This window comes from Notamacropus eugenii, chromosome 2 (genome assembly GCF_028372415.1).
Source record: "Notamacropus eugenii isolate mMacEug1 chromosome 2, mMacEug1.pri_v2, whole genome shotgun sequence".
NCBI classification, from domain to species: Eukaryota; Metazoa; Chordata; class Mammalia; order Diprotodontia; family Macropodidae; genus Notamacropus; species Notamacropus eugenii.
Window position 1 is genome coordinate 306,990,074 of NC_092873.1, and position 19,514 is coordinate 307,009,587.

At 44.4% G+C, this 19,514-nt stretch overlaps 1 protein-coding gene and 1 long non-coding RNA gene across 9 annotated transcripts in view; one reads left to right on the forward strand and one right to left on the reverse strand.

Moving 5' to 3' along the window:
• HNF1B (HNF1 homeobox B) overlaps positions 1-17,025 on the reverse strand; it is an 83,125-nt gene extending 66,100 nt beyond the window's left edge. For 4 of the 8 annotated variants that reach the window (XM_072644883.1, XM_072644888.1, XM_072644881.1 and 1 more), the window contains exons 1-4: positions 15,344-15,864; positions 9,594-9,793; positions 4,985-5,249; positions 417-655 (exon numbers count right to left, since the gene is read on the reverse strand). In XM_072644883.1, coding sequence (XP_072500984.1) covers positions 417-655; positions 4,985-5,249; positions 9,594-9,793; positions 15,344-15,687 — 1,048 coding nt within the window. In that variant the 5' untranslated portion in view covers positions 15,688-15,864. Of the gene's footprint in view, positions 1-416; positions 656-4,984; positions 5,250-9,593; positions 9,794-15,343; positions 15,865-16,453 lie in introns of those variants that run through there. The other 4 variants (XM_072644886.1, XM_072644885.1, XM_072644882.1 and 1 more) reach the window with 3 other exon arrangements.
• LOC140527735 (uncharacterized) lies at positions 15,976-17,185 on the forward strand. Its single transcript, XR_011974915.1, has 2 exons — positions 15,976-16,248; positions 17,023-17,185. It is a non-coding gene; the product is annotated as an uncharacterized lncRNA (long non-coding RNA).
• Positions 17,186-19,514: the final 2,329 nt, after the last annotated feature.

Sequence of the window (19,514 nt, forward strand, 5' to 3'; positions counted from 1 at the left end):
CTGAAGCCAGAAAACATGCCCTTCCACTATCTCTCATCTGATGCTTCCCCAGATCTTAGCCTGGCACATAGTAGGCATTTAATAAATATTGATAGTTTGATGGGCTCCTGAATCAGTAGATATCCGGACATAAGGACACAGAGAAAGGGGACCCTCCAGGGCAGGTCAGTCCTGACAAATGGGCAGAAATCTCAAGCCTTGAATCTCACTGTGCAGTCACCTCCTCTAGTCCTACAATCCTGCTTAGAAAAAAAAACCAAAACATCCTAGCTCAGAGGTGTTGCCAATACCTTCCAAAGAATGGCCCAAAGCATCCTTTTACTAACAGGAAGGACCAAGAGATGCGTACTGAGAGGACCAGACCCCGCCCATTTCAGTGACCTTTATGTGGAGAGGTACCCAGTCAGTCTCCTTACCTGATAGCTTACTTGGAGGAGAAGCACTAGGTTGCGTGTGGTGGGGGGAACCATGGGACAGCATTGGGTTCAGACCATGAGGCTGGTTTGTGCTGTAGGCATCCATGGCCAGCTTTTGGCGAAAGGCCTCTTCCTTCCTGCGGTTGGCAAACCAATTGTAGACACGGACTTCAGTAACTAGGTTGGAGCCCAGGCCATGAGCTTTAGATGGAGAGACTCCTCGTTGAAGACATTCTGCCCTATAAGCAAACAAAAGAGAGATATAGTGAGATAGTATGGTGGGAGATTTTGTGTGTGTGTTTGTCCTTCATTGCCAAAGAAGACCATGCCATCAGAGAAATAATGACATGACTTGCACTTGACTGTGTTTTCAGCGAGGGAGGGCTATGTAGGTCACCAGCCTCACTTCTCCTCCAGAGCCATCTGAATCCAGAGACCAGATATTCATCAGGATGACGGGAAATGACCCAGGTTGAGGCAGTTAGGGTTAAGTGACTTGCCCAAGGTCACACAGCTAGTGAGTGTCAAATGTCTGAGGTGAGATTTGAACTCAGGTCCTCCTGACTCCTGCACTGGTGCTCTATCCACTGGACCACCTAGCTGCCCCGTGGTGGGAGACAGGATTTGGGGGGATATGATATCAAGCAACAGTCCTTGTTAGGAATACCCATGAGGCTAAAGTTAGAGTGTTTGGGATGAGGGGAAAACTGATCTCTATAAGTGAATCCTGGGTCATCAGATGAAGGCAAATTAAGAAGAATCTGGACACTAAGTCAGAGGGTCTTCTAGCCCCTCTTCCCCCTACCCAAATTCCCCAAGACAAAAGGGTCCCCAAAGAACTGCTGACTTCCTTTCTTTTCTCTCTCTCTCTCTCTCTCTCTCTCTCTCTCTCTCTCTCTCTCTCTCTCCCTTCCTCCCTCCCTCCCTCCCTCCCTCCCTCCCCTTCATGTGGCATTTGGAAAAGTATTTTCTGGCCTCTTAGTATCCTGTCCCAAACCAGATCTCTCTCTGTCTTTCTGTCTCTCTCTCACACACACACACTTCTTTTTTTCCCCTTACTTTCTTCTCATTGTGGACTTCTTTAGCAACGTGGTGAGGTCAGAATAATATTTTCACATGCATAAAATAAAATAACGGATTACAGAAGAATCCAATTCTATTTAAAAACAATGATGAAAATCTGGAAAAAAGAAAGAAGGGAAGGAAGGAAGGAAGGAAGGAAGGAAGGAAGGAAGGAAGGAAGGAAGGAAGGAAGGGAGGGAGGGAGGGAGGGAGGGAGGGAGGAAGGAAGGAAGGAAGGAAGGAAGGAAGGAAGGAAGGAAGGAAGGAAGGAAGGAAGGAAAGAGAGAGAGAAAGAAAGAAAGAAAAAGAAAGAAAGAAAGAAAGAGAGAGAGAAAGAAAGAAAGAAAGAGAAAGAAAGAAAGAAAGAGAAAGAAAGAAAGAAAGAAAGAAAGAAAGAAAGAAAGAAAGAAAGAAAGAAAGAAAGAAAGAAAGAAAGAAAGAAAGAAAGAAAGAAAGAAAAAGAATGAACGAAAGAAAGAGATCCCAGATTCACAGACCTGCAGAATCTCTGCTCTATAGGCTGCAAATATAGCAATGGCTAGAAGGCAGCATGGTGCAGTAGTGAGAATGTGGGATTAGTAGTCCAAGGACCTGAGTTCAAATCCTGGCTCTGCCACTTAGTACCTTATAACCTAGAACAAGTCACCTTTTTGAGCCTCCATTTCCTCTTCTGTAAAATGAAAGAGTTGAATAAAACTCAATAATCTCTGGAGTTGCTTCCACTTTCATATCTGTGATCCTATGACCAAGCCAAAGAAAGTCATTTACATGGACCATTTGGATGGTTCCTGATGAAAGGTAAATGGAGCAGACCCAGCTTTGATCTCCTGGGAACTTTTAATTTTGTTATTTTTCTTTCCCCAAAATGCCATCTTCTTCATGTTCACAGAGGACCTTAGCCTTTCTCTAATCATAGACTCACAGATTTACAAGTGGAAGGGGTCACAGGGGCCTTCTAATTCAACTCCTTCTTTTCACAGAGAAGGAAAACTGAGTCCCAGAGAAGTGACTTATCCAACATCACACAGACAGGAAGTGGTGGAGCCAGGATGAGTACCCTGTCCTCTGACTCCAAACTCATTATACCATCACAAGGTCATACACATGCCTAAGAGAGGATTCAAACTCAATTCTTTCTGATTTCAAGTCCAGAACCCTAACCAGCAAGCTATCCACCAACGATCTCATTTTACAAATAGGGAAACTGAGACCTGGGGAGGCGAAGCATTTGTCCCCAGGTCACACAGGGAGTAAGCAATGGGACAGCAATGGGAGTTCAGTTCTTTAGACTCCAAATACAATGTTCTTTCCATTGTAACACACTGTCTCTGAGACCACCATTAAAGCCCCTATAGAGCATGCTATTCTTTGGGGAATTTTCAGTTAATAAACAAAGAAGTATGAGAGAAGTAGGAATTCTTATGCATCCCCTATCTCCTACGAAGTGGAATCTGGAAGACTCTTTGAAGGAGGGAGGATGTAGCTTAGTGGCTCATAGGTGGTAGACCTAATACTCCTGGCTGTCTTGGTCTGTCAGGAAGTCATAAAAGGGATAGAAAGGCCACTCTTAAGGAAGTTGGGAGCTCTTGGCTTCCCTGTGCTCATTATCTGAGCACTGGCTAGAGCAGGTTGGGGCACATGTGGCATTTAGAGAAGGATTTTCCTGCCCATATTTCCCTCCCTAGTCACATCTCACCATATCTATCAATGCCCACATCCAATCCAGCCAAATAGCCCCATGCTACTCAAATTGAGTTTTGGAAGTCACACAAATTGTTATTGGGTTTTACACTGGAGAAAGCAATAAAAAATGAATGGCATTCACCGGGAAGCAAAAATGTTCAGATCCCATCTCTGACACTCTCTGTATGACTTTGGACTAGTCACTTAATCTCAATAGGCCTCAGTTTCCTCATCTGTAAAATGAGAGGATTAAACTAGGTCACCTCTAAATTCTATTGCAGATCAAAATCTATGATCCTGTAAGTCTATGTATTGGACAGCAGCGCTGGATTTGACATCAAAGGACCCAGCCTTTCTTACCTGTGTGACCTCAGGCAAGCCCTTCTGGGCCTTAGTTTTCTCATCTGTAAAATGAGAAGTTTGGAGTAGTTTTCTTCTAAGAATCATTCCTACATTTATGGACCTATACCAGGTCCACCTTCTGACACATACTGTGAGCACTTAATAAAAAGTTTGTTGAACTTTTTGTTTGTTGAACAAATACTTGTTGACTTACGAATCTGGATAAAAAAGGCAGAGCTGAAACACACACACACCATGGTCCCAGGACTTCTAACCATTGTCTCAATTAAAATGGACCTTTCAAGCCATAGACATATAAGTATCATTTATTTGTAATTTAATATTATATTTAAATATATTATATAGCACACATAATATTAATTAGAATGCAGTAATGCTGTTACTATATTATATATTAATATGTTAATAAAATATAATGATATCAGTGTTGGCTGTATTAATATTATATATGATATTATGATAACATAATTTAATCTTATAACTTATAAAAAAATTTTAATCATCAAAATAATATTATAATGTCATGGAGAGCATAGTATGCACTGTTGCCCATAGAATATAAGCTGCTTGAGGGCAGAGATTATTTTGTCTTTATATCCCCCACTACCTAGTCCAGTGCTATATGTTGTTTCAGTCATGTCCAACTCTTTATGATCTCATTTGGGGTTTTTCTTGGCAAAGATACTAGAGTGGTTTGCCATTTCCTTCTCCAGCTCATTTGACAGATGAGGAAACTGAGGCAAGCAGGGTGAAGTGATTTGCCTGGGGCCACACAGTTAGCAAGAAGAAAAATTGGAACTCAGGCCTTCCTAACTCCAGATCTGGCATTCTATCCACTGTACCACATAGCTGCCTCATTCCCCCACCCCAGTGCTACACAGTAGATCCTTAACTGAGGTGGAGTATAGTAGATCTGATATCTTCTGCCTACCTCATCATATCAGAGATTCAGAAGTGGGAGGAACTAAGACCAAACAGCCTTGTCCAGCATCACACAGGTAGTAAATGTCTCAGGTGGAATTTTCACTTAGGTCTTCGTGATTTCAAATCTAGTATTCTATCCACTGCTCCATTCTGTCTATCACAATAACCACATTGAAACCAGAAATGGGAAAGCTGTCTGGCCAAGGTTAAAGCCTACGACCAAAAGACAGCTTTATTTCTAAGCCTAATTAACCTCTATGGGACCAAACTCATGTCTCTGGCCTCACCGAAAACATTTCATCTAACCATCAATAACTTCCATTTGACTCGTATTTGTCTCTTGATGCATCTTAAATGACCTAAGCTGGTTCCCATGGGAACAGTGCCTAAGCGATCTAGAGGGGGTGTGGCTAGCACAGTCCTTTCTCCCCAGTATTATTTGCCCACACAGTGTGGATGTGGCCAGTATTAAATACAGCACCTGGCACATAGCTTAATAAATGTTTATTAGCTGAGCTATTAATGTCATTCATTACCTGTTGCACTCTTCCACTAGGGCTTCCCTCTCCTCCTTGCTGGGGTTCTTTTGCCGGTCGTAGGCCTGGTACAAGATTTGCTGGGATGCGGGCCCCCATTTGAAGCGGTTCCGACGCATCTTTTTGTTGGCAGGCTCAGAGCAGGCATCGTCCGGCTGCCCAGCCCCCTGGCTCTGCTGGCTGAACTCTGGAAAGAGAAACAGCAGCTGATCCTGACTGCTTTTGTCTGTCATATTTCCAGAACTTTGGACTGTCTGGTTGAATTCTGAAAAGAGAAAGGAGTAGATTTGATAGGGTCTGTAGCCTCCACCCAGATGACAGACAGACAAATAAACATCTACACTCCCTTCTCCTAATTTTCCACTCCAGCTCTGATCTATCTGTGTGACCTTGGGCAAATAATATTACCTCCCTAGGTCTCAGTTTTCTCATCCATAAAATGAAGGGATTCGATTACATGGTCCCTGCGATACCTTTCAGATGGAAACCTATGATTCTATCAGCCAATGTTATTTCTTTTTTCTTTCCTTTTTCAAGGAGTCCCATTGTTTCAGAGACCATTTGTTTTCATTTGACCCTCAGATATGAAGCAATACTCTAAAACCAAAGACCACTTTCTCTTGTTTTGTTTATTTTAGCATGTTACAGAAAGAATTCTTGGCTGAGTTGGACTATCTGCCTTATGAGGCTCTGGTACCAAATTTCTTTAAGTCAAAACTTTGGGATGAATTGCTTTTAAGTACCGTTTTGAGTCACAGTCTTTAAACGAAACATTTTCAGGGAATTTGAATACTTAGACTCTGATATCTCTAATTGTTTGTACCTTAGATGTTCAGATTTTTAAAATAAATTAGTTAGCCCCTTTCTATAACCACGTTGGATGGGACTCTTTTTTTTTTTTTTCACATGAGTACACACACACTAACAGAAATGCCAGGAACAGGAGAAGCTTTACAGGATAACTCACTTGATCCCTAATGAAATTAGTTTATGAGAAAGGTAGATTAATAACAGTAAGCACTTTCTGTAACATTTAAGAGTTTTCCTCCCTCCCAACAATCCTGTGAGATAGGAAACATGTGTTATCAGCTTATCCTTATCATGTAGATGAGGAAACTGAGGTTTAGAAAGAAGTGATTTGTTTTGTGCTCACATAACTGGTATATGACAAGTCACTCAATTTCTCCATCTGTAAAATGAGTTCAGTAGAAACCTAAAGAATATTTTGATAGTCTTAGCCACGTTTTAGAATGTAGTCAGAACCCAAGTGAGGTGATAACAGCAACAGAAATAGCAGGATCTTGAACTTGTACTTTGTACTTTTCAAATAATTTTCTAGTCTGTTATCATATATGGTCCTCACAGTAGCCCCAAATATCAATAACTCATGTGTGGTTTTCCTATGAATATAGAGTCCCACACCATGATGGGGGCTCATTTTGTGTTCTTTTCCCTACTCTCTGTTCTAGGCCAAGTACTTAGAATAACAATCAGCATTTATAGGTTGCTTGAAAATGTGCAAAGTCTTTTATATTATCTCACTGAAGCCTTATCACAACCCTTCCAGGCAAGTATTACAGGTGTCATTAGCATCTCCATCTTATAGATGAGAAAACTGAGATTCAGAGTGGTTATGCAATTTGCCCCTTGTTCAAAATGCTAGCAAGTGTCAGAGTTGGGATTTGAAATCGGGTATTCCCAAGTCCAAGTCCAGGGCTTTATTCATTATGCCACATTGCCTTTCATGGAGGATTACTGAATAATAGCTAGTGTGGAAATCCATATTCCCAAGAACCTAGACGATTGGAATATTTGACTTGAATAGACATTATGTAAAAGGAAACCCAAATTTGACAGTCCCAAAACAAAACAATTCTCAAGAACAGAAGACACAGAGTGACACAAAGGAAGGATCACTGGCTTTGAAATTGGAGAAGCGGAGTTCAAATCTCTCTTCTGACAGCTACTACTTATGTGACCTTAGGTAAGTCATTTAATTTTACTGGCCTCGGTTTTCTCATCTGTAGATTACTAGATGACAACTAAGGTCCCGTTCTGAATCTACAATCATATGAACTATAAATAGCAACCTCAGGTGAAACCACTGCTTTGCAGCTTGTGCGGGAGGAGGGGTGACTCCCAGCTTAGATTGTTCCGTATAGAAATAATACCTCTTTGCTGTATGCAAAGCTCTGTATCAGACTACACAGGTACAGTAATAGCCATGCCTTGACAACTTCAAAGCTTTTCTAGCCTTTTCCTGTTTTAGAAAATTCAGCCTCACCCACCAACCTCCCTACTCACACTCCCCTTCACTTGGCTTCCTTTCTAATTTTGGGTTAATTGGGGGAGGTGAAAAATGTAAACTGTCCATAAAAATGGATTTACAGAAGTCGGCTTCTGTTTCATTCCTAATGGGACCCAGAAGAGTCAGTCCCAGTGATTGTTGTTCTAAAGTCCTTTCATGAAAGCAGTCAAGATTGATGGATGGTTCCTTTTCTTTTCTACAACTCTATAACGAAATGTTCTCTGTCTCTCTGACATTGTCTCTGTTTCTCTCTCTCTCTCTCTCTCTCTCTCTCTCTCTCTCTCTCTCTCTCTCTCTCTCTCTCTCTCTCACACACACACACACACACACACACACACACACACACACACACACACATACACACATACACACATTCACATCCTTCTATACTCTTTACCTCTGTAAGGTCTCCTTTCCTTCTGCTGTTCCCTCCCCTTTGCCTCCTTTCTTCTGCTTCCTTCTTTCCTTCCTTCTTTCCTCCCTTCCTTCATTCTTCCTCCTCCTTCCTTCCTTCTTCCTTCCTTCCTCCTTTCCTTCCTCTTTTCCTTCCTTCTTCCTTCCTTCCTTTTTTCCTCTCTTCCTCCTTTCCTTCCTTCCTCTTCCTTTCTTATTCCCTCCCTTCCTTCCTCTCTTTCTTCATCTTCCTTCCTTCCTCTTTCCTTCATCCCTCCCTTCCTTCTTCTCTTCCTTCTTTCCTTCCAGTGCCTAAACTTTTTAAATCTAAGTCTTTAACAGGAGGTGGAGGAGGGAGAAGCACTTATTCCTCACTCTGTAAAAAAGGTCCTTCCATCCCTATCTAGAACTTTAAGTCATCTACTCCAACCCATTTTTTTATAGAAGAAGAAACTGAAACTCAGATGAAGTGACTTGACCTGAGTTACACAGGTGTAAAGATGGAGCAGAGATTTGAACCCAGGTCCTCTTGACTTCAAATATACCATTTTTTCTGCTACACAGAGGAAGCAACATTCTTAACCCCCACGGGATTTCTTGAATTCATATAGTAAAAGAAGTGGGAGAATAAACATCTTAATTATCTTAAGAGTTTCATTTCCTAACCTTTGGAGGAATAAAAGCTAGACGTGGCATCAAGTAGCTTTATATGTCTAAAAAGGAGAAGCCATTGACCGGAGGATCCTCCAAGGAAGGTATTAGGAAAAGAGACATTGCATACATACATACATATGCACATATATACTTACAAAGTATATATACATACACATATGTATATAAATGTATGTATAGGATATATACACACATGTGCCTATGTCTGTGTGTGTGACATTCATGAACTATTTTTTTTTAAACCAGGAAAATAACCAGACCAAAATAATTGAAGCACAAAAGGAAAATAATGCTTTCTTAAAGTAAAACAATTTGTCCTTCATGCTCATGTTACTCATGTATAACTGAGTGATTTCCAAATTCTCCATACTTAAAAAGTAGAGAAAAACCTTAGTACCAAGATCAAACAGGAAAAGTCTTGCCATGAGGTTAGGGGGAGGAGTCTGGACTTGGGGGTGGGGGAGTGTTGGGATCAATCAACACCAACTCGAAGCAAACTTCACCAAGTCCTCTACTGCTGCCCACTGGCCCAGCTTGCTATTCAAATTTGGACAGAAGAAAGTGTACCAAGGAGGCACTCAAGGATTTGTCCTAATTGGAATTCTTCCACCGATTTTGTTGGTGAACATCTGCACAACCCTCAGTGTCCCCTTTGGGAAGTGAAGATTTCAATACTGGAGTGTTCCCTCTCCCTGACCCCTAAAACCTGTCAGACTTCCCCAAGAAGGGACACTGGGACCATAACTAGTGACCTGTGGCATGAGTAGGGAAGGGAGTCACCTATAAATCTTGTTCTTTTTCCAAAAGGGAGCTGAGTATGGAAATAGTTTATCTCCCTTAGAATCTTGGATCAGCAATCTGAGTAAGACTGAAGCACCCAGTCTGGGGGTGGGGGTGGGGAATGGGGGAAGGAAGGTAGAGGATTTCCTCCTCAATGTACTTGGGAATCTGATGTACATAGAAGAGACTAGAAACTAAAGCAGGGCCTTTTGCAGATATTAAGGGTTATCCATTTAGCAAGTGAGCAGCCAAAGGCTTGCTTCCATCCCTACCACCCAATTCCCGTCAGTTAGTTCTATATTGGCACTGAGGCTACCTGGTCCCTACCTTTCTCCTTGAAATTAACCAGATGCTCTAGTAAGTGTCCTTAATGATAGGGAAATCAAGGCAGTGTACAGAGGTCAGTGACAGAGCAAAAGTCCTTCAACAAGTCAGATCTAGAATGAAAACACTTACGTCTCAAGATCTCTCTCTGCTTCCGGACATACCAGGTGTACAGGGCAGCACGCTTCTGGGTCTTCATCGGAGTCCCCTTGTTGAGGTGCTGGGAGAGGTGTGACTGGTTCAGGCCTGTCACATCCACCACCTCCCTCTGGGGAATGTTATGTTGCTGCATATATCCCTTGATCATTTTGGCTGCCCTCCAGGGGTCCTCACTAAACAAAAAAAGCACACAGTTAGGATGCATGTTGTACAAACCCAGGAGAAACACTGATGGAGAGTCATAGAATTTTCAAGTTGGAAAGGGCGTGAAAGATCATCCTGCCCAACTGCCTCATTTCACAAAGGAGGAAATTGAGTCTAGAGAGATGAAATGCTTTATCTAAAGTTACCCAGGAAGAGGCAGAACTGGGATTCCTTTGGCTCCAAATTCACAGCTCATTCCACTGATGTTCTAGATGCAACAAAACAAAACAAATACAAACTAAAACACAAAAATCTAACTTTTTGTGGCTCCAGAGTAACTGTTCCAGTTCCTCCACACAACCTATTAGATCCTGGTGGAGCTGGCCGAACCGGAACCAAAGTAAAGCCCAAGCTCAGAATATCCAGAGGAAAGGAGATGAAGGTCCTGCTTCTGAACTAGTGGCCACCTTATACTTGCTGTCTTTCAAGAAAGTTGGAAAGAAATTAGGAGACTTCCTAGGCATTTTTCCTAATGTTAGACCTACAGATGTCTGTACCTGAAAACTGAGCAAAACTGAGAGCTTTCCAATCGAGTTTGCTTATTCTTCCCTGAAGTAGGAAATACAAAATAAATTTTTTTTAAAAATGCAAATATCATTATCTTTTGGTGGGGTTGATCCCTAGATGATAGGGAATAGAAAGGAAGTGATCATTAGCTTCTGTGATCACCTAATTCCAAGTTGAACCTCTATTAAACTACTCCTTTTGGAGTGCCTTAGTTTCTGAACAGTAAAATAGGAATGGCTCATAGCCACCTACCTCCGAGAGAGTTAGAAAAAGAGACACTATTCTCCTTTTGTAGGCTTGTGAAATGGATTTTCGGTATTTCAGAAAAGTATCAAGAAACTGTCACTGGGTTAACATTTCCCTCTTTGAAGGTAACACAAAATGTTTTTTTAAAATATGAATTCCAGCTTTCCTACCCCTGGAGAAAAACAATGAAGGACAACACAGGATTTTACAATTCTCAATAATGCATTAAGAAATTTCAGCCTGATCAAGGTTAAAAAAAAAAGAAAAGCTATTGTTTCCTCATATTCTGGCAAGATTTCCCCTCTGATGTGGTGGGAGTAACTGAACACATATTTTGCCCATTAACTTCTATTTGGAATCCTGAACATAATAATGTTTTTCAATTCTGTTAAACTAAATTGGGAGGTGGGGAGGGATGACGGGAGACGGTGACAACAACAAAAACCCAAACCCTTAAAGCTTGGGAAGAAAAAAGTGTCCAGGCGACCTACTGCCTCCTTTGCAATAACTTTCAAATTTCATCTGTCCTTTAGGATTTTTTTTTCATTGTTTCCCCAGGTTGTATTAAGTGGCTTGAAATTGACGAGATTTTTATCTAAAACAAAAGGTTGTACTATAATGTGGAGGGGGCAGCATCTCCTCTGTTTGAATGTCAGCATGTGTTTTAAAATTCGTCTGGGTGTGTGTGAATCCATTAAAATGATTTCAAAGGATCATAACAAGTCATGGTGTCACAACATAATAAGCAATTTCATTCTAAATTATGACACTCATGGAAACATTTTCATTGTTTATTTACGAATCAAATTAAAACGCCCTACTAAAGAATTATGCTACCATATTTCAAAAGCACGTTCTCGAACTACAACGATTCCTCTCGCAAATCCTTCGGTAATGAATTAAAAATGAAGGGGGGGAAACAGTGTTAGAACACCGAGTTCGAGGTGCTATGGGGAAGGGGAATTCGGAGATTTGCCAAGGAGCTATTCACCGCCAATATTTATAAACCACCTCTAAATTAGACAGTACTTTCCATCGATGCCGATGGCAAAAGAAAGGAAGAGAGAAGAGTTGCAAACACAGAAAATTTCCCTGGAATCTCTTGAAAGGAACTGTTGGTATTTTGGACACCGGCATTTAAATATCGAAAACTGCTCGGAAAATGTGCGAAGCCAAATGTTTACTAGATTTCCTCAGAGATTGGGGGGAAAAATAAAACTCTTGGGGAAGAAAATAGGAAAAACAATTTTAAAAACTGAGGAGGGCATTCGGTTGTTAACTTTTTTGTGTTCACAGGTTCTGGCAGTTTGGGATTTAGTTTTTAACCTGATTTTATTTTAGCGTTTCAGAAACCCTGGGAAGTGAAGCAATGCACCCTCAACTCGACCTGCTCGTTCCAGCGAGGAATTCGTGGAATAAATGAATGGAACCAAAGCTCTGTGCCCAGAGCCCACAATAGAGCAGCTTCAAAATACATACCAAGAAAAATAGTGGAGCCCTACTTTATAAACAAACAAAAAATCCTACCTAGGAAAGGCCTTTTAAATCTTGGGAAAAGACGGTGTAGTTAAAAATTGACCTCAGAACTCAGGAGTATTCCCCAGGGGTAAAAAGAGTGTGCTGACCCTACTTTCTATTTTTTAAATACTATTTTTTAAAAAGGGAAAAGAAGGAAGGAGGAAAGGAGGAGAGGAGGAAAGAAAGAAAGAAAGAAAGAAAGAAAGAAAGAAAGAAAGAAAGAAAGAAAGAAAGAAAGAAGGAAAGAAGGAAAGAAGGAAAGAAGGAAAGAAGGAAAGAAAGAAGGAAAGAAGGAAGGAAAGAAGGAAAGAAAGAAAGAAGGAAGGAAAGAAAGAAGGAAAGAAAGAAAGAAAGAAAGAAAGAAAGAAAGAAAGAAGGAAAGAAAGAAAGAAAGGAAAGAAAGAAAGAAGGAAAGAAGGAAAGAAAGAAGGAAGGAAGGAAAGAAAGAAGGAAGGAAAGAAAGAAGGAAAGGAAGAAAGAAAGATCTTTCAGGTGACATTTATTTCGAGCAAATATACGCGACAAAAGCTCAGGACACACTGTATTAAGAAGACAGGTGTCAAACGCCCTTATCTCCCGGCTGCAGACCCAGCACCTGGAGCCCTACACCGCGAGGTCGGTCGGGCTCACTCGAGTTTTCAAAATAATTCCCCATTAGCCCTCGCGTGGCCACTTCCTTACCTCGGGAAAACTCGCTGAGCCTTGGGTGTAAGAGGCTTTATCCTGGGGTCTTAGAGAGGAAAAAGTGCAGTCCTAATACAGGCCGCCTGCAGCCCAACCCTGACCTGAGCTACAGCACCATCCAAACTCTGGAGCCTTGGCGGCCGCAGGAGAACACAAGGAAATTTGAAAGAAAGCAAGCTTCTTTTCCCCCTCCCCTTAGTGAAAGGAAAATCCACCCGGTTCTCTTGTCAGTGGGGGCTCTGCCTATGTGGGCGCACTTCAAGGGAGTGAGGCTAACCCGGCCCCCAAATTTCTCCAGGAAAAAAGAACTCCTTTCTAAGGAGTTGTAGCCAAGTGCCCGCGGCCTGTCCCGAGGGAAGGCGCGGAAAGCTTCGGCCTTAACCCTTCGCCTAGGGACTCGGGGACCCTCGTAGAAGGGTGGGGAGTGGGAAGCTCATTTCGCTCCATGCCTGCGGCCAAAGTAGAGCTCTAGCAGTTTGAGGACTAAAAGGAAGGAGGCAGCGTAAAGGTAAGAAGACGGGGTTTCGCGCACTATGGGGGCTTACAGAGCAACCCCGAGGCACTTCAGGCTGGTTCCGCCTGCCTCGGGGGATCCGATCCGAGCCCATAGTCAGCTAGGCGGTGAGCCCCTCTTCGGGGTGCTAAGTGGGCCCGAGGGAGGGGCCGGGCCCAGGTGTGCGCGACAATTGTCCCGCGTGTGTGTTTGTGTAGCAGCTGGGAGTGTGCCCGAGCCCGGTGTGTGTTTATTTCCTTTCCCCTTTTAAGCCCAGTTTACAACTTCACCAATGAATAACCCGCCTCTCTATTCAAGCCTAATCACAGCCCTTTGTGTATCTTTCTGTTGATGATTTATAGAAATAAATTAATAACACCCCAACTCCACGTGCTGCCGTGTACGTTTCATCACGGCTGCATCTAGAGCTGAGAGTGGGCCGGGCAGAGAAGAGGGTACACACAGGCGGGACCCCCGGGGATTGCGAAGACCCCGCTGAAACTCTCCCCTGGCTCTAAAGGGCAGCGGCGTCCCGTTCTGGAGAAAAGTTACAACTCCCAGGTCCCTTGCAGCTGCCCAGGCCTCTGGCTGCCCTGGTAGTAAGCCTATGGGTCCTGGCCTCCATCCGCCCCCGCTCCCACCCCGCCAGAGCCCCAGCACCCCCAGACAGCCGACAGCCACCCTGGGGCGGAATTACACTAGCAGCCTGGAGGGCGGCCTAAACTGCCCACCTTTCACTACTAGATTTCCAGGATTCTCAAATCCTAACCCGCAAAAGTAAATGAGCAATTGCTCCCTCCCCCCACTCCATTCATTGGAGGTAGGGAATAAAAGGCCACGAAACGGACCTAGGAATCTTTTGAGTATTATCCACAAGTGTGTCACGGAATTGGGAGCAGCCTGAGGAAGAAGAGTTAGGGGTCCCTGAACCAATTTCAATTGCAAGTTCACATCCTACCCCTAGACAGCCAGCTTCCAGGGCCCTGGGCCGACCTAGCCTCCTAACCAGCCCCGGAGTTATACTAACTTTGTGAACTGAGTTGCTGCCCTGTGCTGGGGCTGGTCAGAACGGTCCGGGAGCTGTGGGCTGAGGGCCTGCCCAGTCGGCCACAGTGGGGCAAGTTAGCCTCCCTTGGGATAATTAGTAACCAGCTGTCAAAGCCTCTCCTGTGTCCTGAGATGGCAGCTAGTAGATCCCGGGCTGTGCGGACTACCTGCCGACTCGCAGAAAAACTTCCCAAAGGAAGCTGGAATGAGGCTCCCCCAAGCCACCACACCCCAGCATGAGCCTTAACGCTGGGGGGTGCGGGGGGAAGGAACTGGAAAGTAAACTTGTGTTCTTGGCTATTAACTCGGAGAAGAATTGCAAATAAGGTTGGAATGGATGCAAGGCCTTTCAAGCTGTGTATTCTGTCTGACAGTGGCACTAATAATTCCCTCTGGGAATCCCAGATCCCTCAGTGAGTTCTGGAGGGTTCAAACGCGCTGCTATAAACAGAACCAAGCGGCTGGGGAAGCTCAAAGTCTGTTCCCTTCCCCGCCCCCGCCCCCCCGAAAGTTTTTGGCTCAGGGTCGGGGTGGGTCTTCCCTAGGATCCTAGCAAGAGCAAAGCCCAAGGTGGGTGAACTTTTCCAGTTCGGAGAGTGCATACCCGCGGCGAGCTCCGGGTTAGGTTCTTGGGTTTGGGACCCTGAGCTGGAGTCAGGCCTCCACTCCCAGCTCAACCACTTAGGGGTTGCTGCTTCTCATCTTCCCACGTCCCTGGGTAAAAGCTAAAAGCAAGTATCTGTCTTTCCTACCTAGAGAACTATACCTGGAATCAAGGTGTTACAGGGTGAGCTACAGGGAAAAGTGGACTAGTCAGGCCCCAGTCTGGGCTGAAGGGAGAGAGGTTTAGGTGAGTCTGATGGTGGCCCAGCAGAGGCATCTCTGTCTGGGACCCAGGCACCCCAAGAGCAGGAGGGAAGGGAGAACCAATTTTGGAGGGCCAGGCTGAACAGAGCTGCACAGAGCAGGGGACAAGAGCTAGGTCCAGGACTCACCCAGAGTGCCCACTGGGCGCTCCCCGTACCTGAGCATGCGGTCCACTTCGGCCCTCTGCTCCACAGCCTCTTCGGTGTTGAGGGCCTGTAACTCCTTAAGGATGGGAGGGGTGTCATAGTCGTCTCCGTCCTCCGACCCCTCGTCCCCTGACAGGCGACCCTTGGCATGTCCATTTGTAAGGGTGTGAAAGACCGGCTTGGTGTCAGACTCAGCCCCGCTCCCTGGGGACAGCGGCAAAGTCTCCAGCTTCACCCCGAAAGTCGGGGCTGGCAGCAGTTCCTCTAGAGCCTGGGCCAGCACTTCCTTGGTGACCCCGGAGCTCAGCAGAGCGCTCAGGAGTTCTTGCTGGAGAGACGTGAGCTTGGACACCATTTTCCACCGACTGGAGAAGAGGGGGGTTCGGGGTGGGTGGGGAGGGGGTGGTGTGAGAGAGGAGGGCGGAGGGGAGCTTCACGAGCAAACCCCAAGTCTGGGAGCCCCCCCGAAGCCTCCGCACACCTGTTACTCCCCGGTCCCGGAGTCTCCTCCGAGAGGAGTCAGCAAACTTCTAACTTTCCATGATCGCCTCCATTAGCCAATATAAGATATGCAAATCAGTGGGAAGGGACGGGCATTTCGGCCAGATGCAAATGGAGTTGGGGAGGGGGAAAGTCGGGGAGAGGGAGAGAGCGAGAGAGGCTCATGGAAAAAGACAGAGCTCCCGGCTGGAGAGCTGGGTCTGCTCAAGCCCATGGTGTTTACACTGAGGGCCGGGGACCTTCTTTATTGGTTCTGTTTATCAGCCAAACTTTAGCTGAACTTTGGACTTGTTAAGCAAGACGTCCGCAGCCAAGTGCGCCTGCTGGGAGAACCCTTCCACCCAGCGGTTCACCGGGCCCCAGCCCAGGGCCCTACCGGGAGGAAGGGAGAAACTGACATCTCTTCGGGGGGAAGGTGAGAGAAGGATGCTGGGGGGACGGTGGTAGGGAAAGGGGGCGTCCTTTGCAGAGAGAAGTGATGAACAAGAGCCAACTCAACTTACCAACCCAACACGTGGCCTAAAAGAAGTCAAACCTTGGGCGCTGATGAGTGGGGATTGGAGGTGGGAGGACTCCTTCCTTGTGGGGATAGGGCTTTGGGGTGGGGGTGGGGAACTTACCTGCTACTAATTCAGATCCCATGTCAGGGCTTAGAGTCCTTTCTCCCCGACACTGTAAATGAGGGCCGACTCGAATTTCTAGAACTCCTAGGATCGAGCAAAGGGTGTGTATAGCTGAGGGTTGGAGGGAATGCTCCCAGGACACTGAGACGGAGACCACAACAGACTGCCCAAATTTAGACTGAGCTTAGAGCCCCGGGGACACTAAATGGAGGGAGCAAAGGGAGGTAATAGTGTCTAGTTTCTAAATAATAGCAACAATAATAAACAACAAATAAATGAAGGAATGGATGGATGGACAGAGGCCAGAGCTGGGGAGTAAGGTTCAGACAATACCAACAGATCTCTGGCCAAGTGCCCCCTAACAAACTAGGATAAGGCAGCCGAAGCCCATCAGATCCAAATTGCTTTCTCTCTTATGCCTCTCTGCATTTGGTTCCCTGGGATCCCTATTTTCCAGGCCATTTTCCCATAGCTCTCTGGAGCAGAGTTAAAATTTCCCTTCAGTTTCTGTTGACCTCTTATCTCATTCCTAACTCCCAAGAGATGTATTTTGTCCACTCCCCCAGGAGAACTACACTCCACAAGGCCTTGGGTCAAACAATCTTGTAAGGACCCATATGGATGAAAGATCCAGGATGGAGAAACTTTCCCTTTGAAACAGCTCAAAAAGAAAAGTAGGTGACTTGATTCATCCCCACAAGATTTCCAGTCTCAACTACCCTCAGGTGAGGAAGAGGAGGAAGAATGCAAAGACTTTAGAGCAAAAGGAAAGACAGAAGCAACAAGGACTTGTCATCCTGGACTTGGTCTCTGGAGGACACAAAGTCATTACTTAGTCTGAATCAAGGAGTTACCTGGGCCTAAATAAAGGTTCACAGGAGCCAGATCCCCAGTAGCCAGGAGACAGGAAACTCCTCCCGTTTCAGGGACCTTTCTGCCTTGGCCTTGACCAATGGGGGGAATTTGGGGACACTACCCTATCTGTACTTTATCTCTGTCCTTAAATCACACCGTATTTATGTTTTAGCAGACTTTATTGATAACTTTTGCAGCCCCTAGATTTCTCCCTATATCCCTCCCCTATTCTGTCCCAAGGAGCCATGCCTTAGAACAAATGACTTTTTTTAAAAGAATAAGGAAAAAGGAAAAAGAAGAGGGAAAATCAGTTAATCAGTACATGGAACAAATATGACATACACAATTCTCCATAACCGGAGACAGCCCATCTCTGCAAAGGAGTTGAAGGGGAGATATCTTCTCATAACCCATCTTTGGGATCAAGATTGTTCTTTATCATTCTGCAACATTCATTGTCATCATATTCATGCCCTAACATGCTCCTTGAGGGCAGGGGACTGGTTTGCATTTTTGTCTTTGAATTTCTAACCCTGTAATAAGTCTGGTACCTTGCACATAATTGGTATTTAAATTAAAGAATGAATGACAGGGTACCCTGGTTGGAAGTATCCCCTTCCTACTCTTATTATTATGTTAATATTTGCCCCATCACTACTTCTGGAGCTTTATTGATGCCAAATTCCTACTCAGACTTTTGGCAAGAAGAATGGCCAAATATCCTTCTGTTAACATTAGTGTTGAATTCTCATTAGGGTATCCAGGGAACCCAGTTCATGAGGTAAATACAGGTGCCTAGAAGATTGTATCATGCTGAGTTACATTACCTAGGCATCCATAGGCACACACATGTGGATGATGGGTAGTTGGCCCTTCAGGGTGGAATTCTGGGAGATTCCTAGGGATCTGATGATAGGCAGCAGGAGGGACTAGAGATGGGTGACATTGAAAGGAGAAAAAAAGGAAATTTTCAAAAGCTGTCCTTGAGTTTCCACTGGCCAAACCTCGTTCTCCAGGCCACTCCCACTGTCCTTGCCACCAGTGAGGCAGGGAAATGGTTGAAGAGAAATCCTGCAGAGAAGAGGGAAGGAGTAGAGCCCTGAATGTTAGATTACCTTCTCTTCATCCACCTTGGTCTCTTATCTCCTTAGGGCTGACATAGCTTTTTTTGAATTGGAAAGGTCTTTAGAGATAATCTTGTCGAATCCTCTCATTTTAAAAAGTGAACAAACTGAGGTTTGAGAAGCAGGGTGACTTGCCCAAAATATTTTGTTGTTGTTTCATCATTTTAGTCATGTCCAATTCTTTATGACCCATTTTGGGGTTTTCTTGGCAAAGATACTGAAGTGGTTTGCCATTTCCTTCTGCACTTCAGTTTTACAGATGAAGAACTGAGGCAAATAGGGTTAAGTGACTTACCCAGGTTCACATAGCCTGAAAAAGCCCTTCTGGTATAATGGCAGAACTGAATTGGAACCCAGAACCTCTGACTCCAGTGTACTTTCCATGACATCACATTCTTTTAAAAGGAAAATATGACTTATCTTCCTGGGATTTGAACACAGGACTAATCACATCCAAAGCAAGAATGATATCCCCTAGACCACAATACAAGGTGAGATTTCTAGGAGTGAGACTTACGAGGAGTCTCTGAAACCTGCCTTTCTTCCATATTGGTGTATGAGTTTAGCTCTCTTGCTGGCAAACAGAATGCTAGTATTCAAGGGTTTCCAGGGCACCAAAGGGATGGGAAAGTAGATGTGAGACATAGAGTATCCTGAGGTTTTACACATGTTCTGACTGCCCCAGCATTACCTCCAAAAAATGGAGGGAAGAGACAGTAATTAGCTATCTTCATTACTTTCCTATGTGGCATCAATTGAATCTGTTTGCCTTCTTGCTTCATTAGCAGTAATGAGAAAATTTCTCTCCAGGTGAGGAAAATTGTCTATACCTTCCTCACCTGCTGATGTTGAAGAGCTAATTATTGAGGACTTTGAATGAAAGGTTCTGTTTTTTTTAAAATGAAGCACTGGTTAGTAGAATGGAGCTGGGATTCAGAAAACTTAGCTCTTATCTCAGCTCTGTCACTGAAAAAATCATTTCAATTCCCTGAACCTCAATTCCTTCATCTGTAAAGTAAGGGGTTACATTCTGTTGTGGGAAGAAGATTGAATTTGGAGTCATGGGCCCTGGGTTCAAA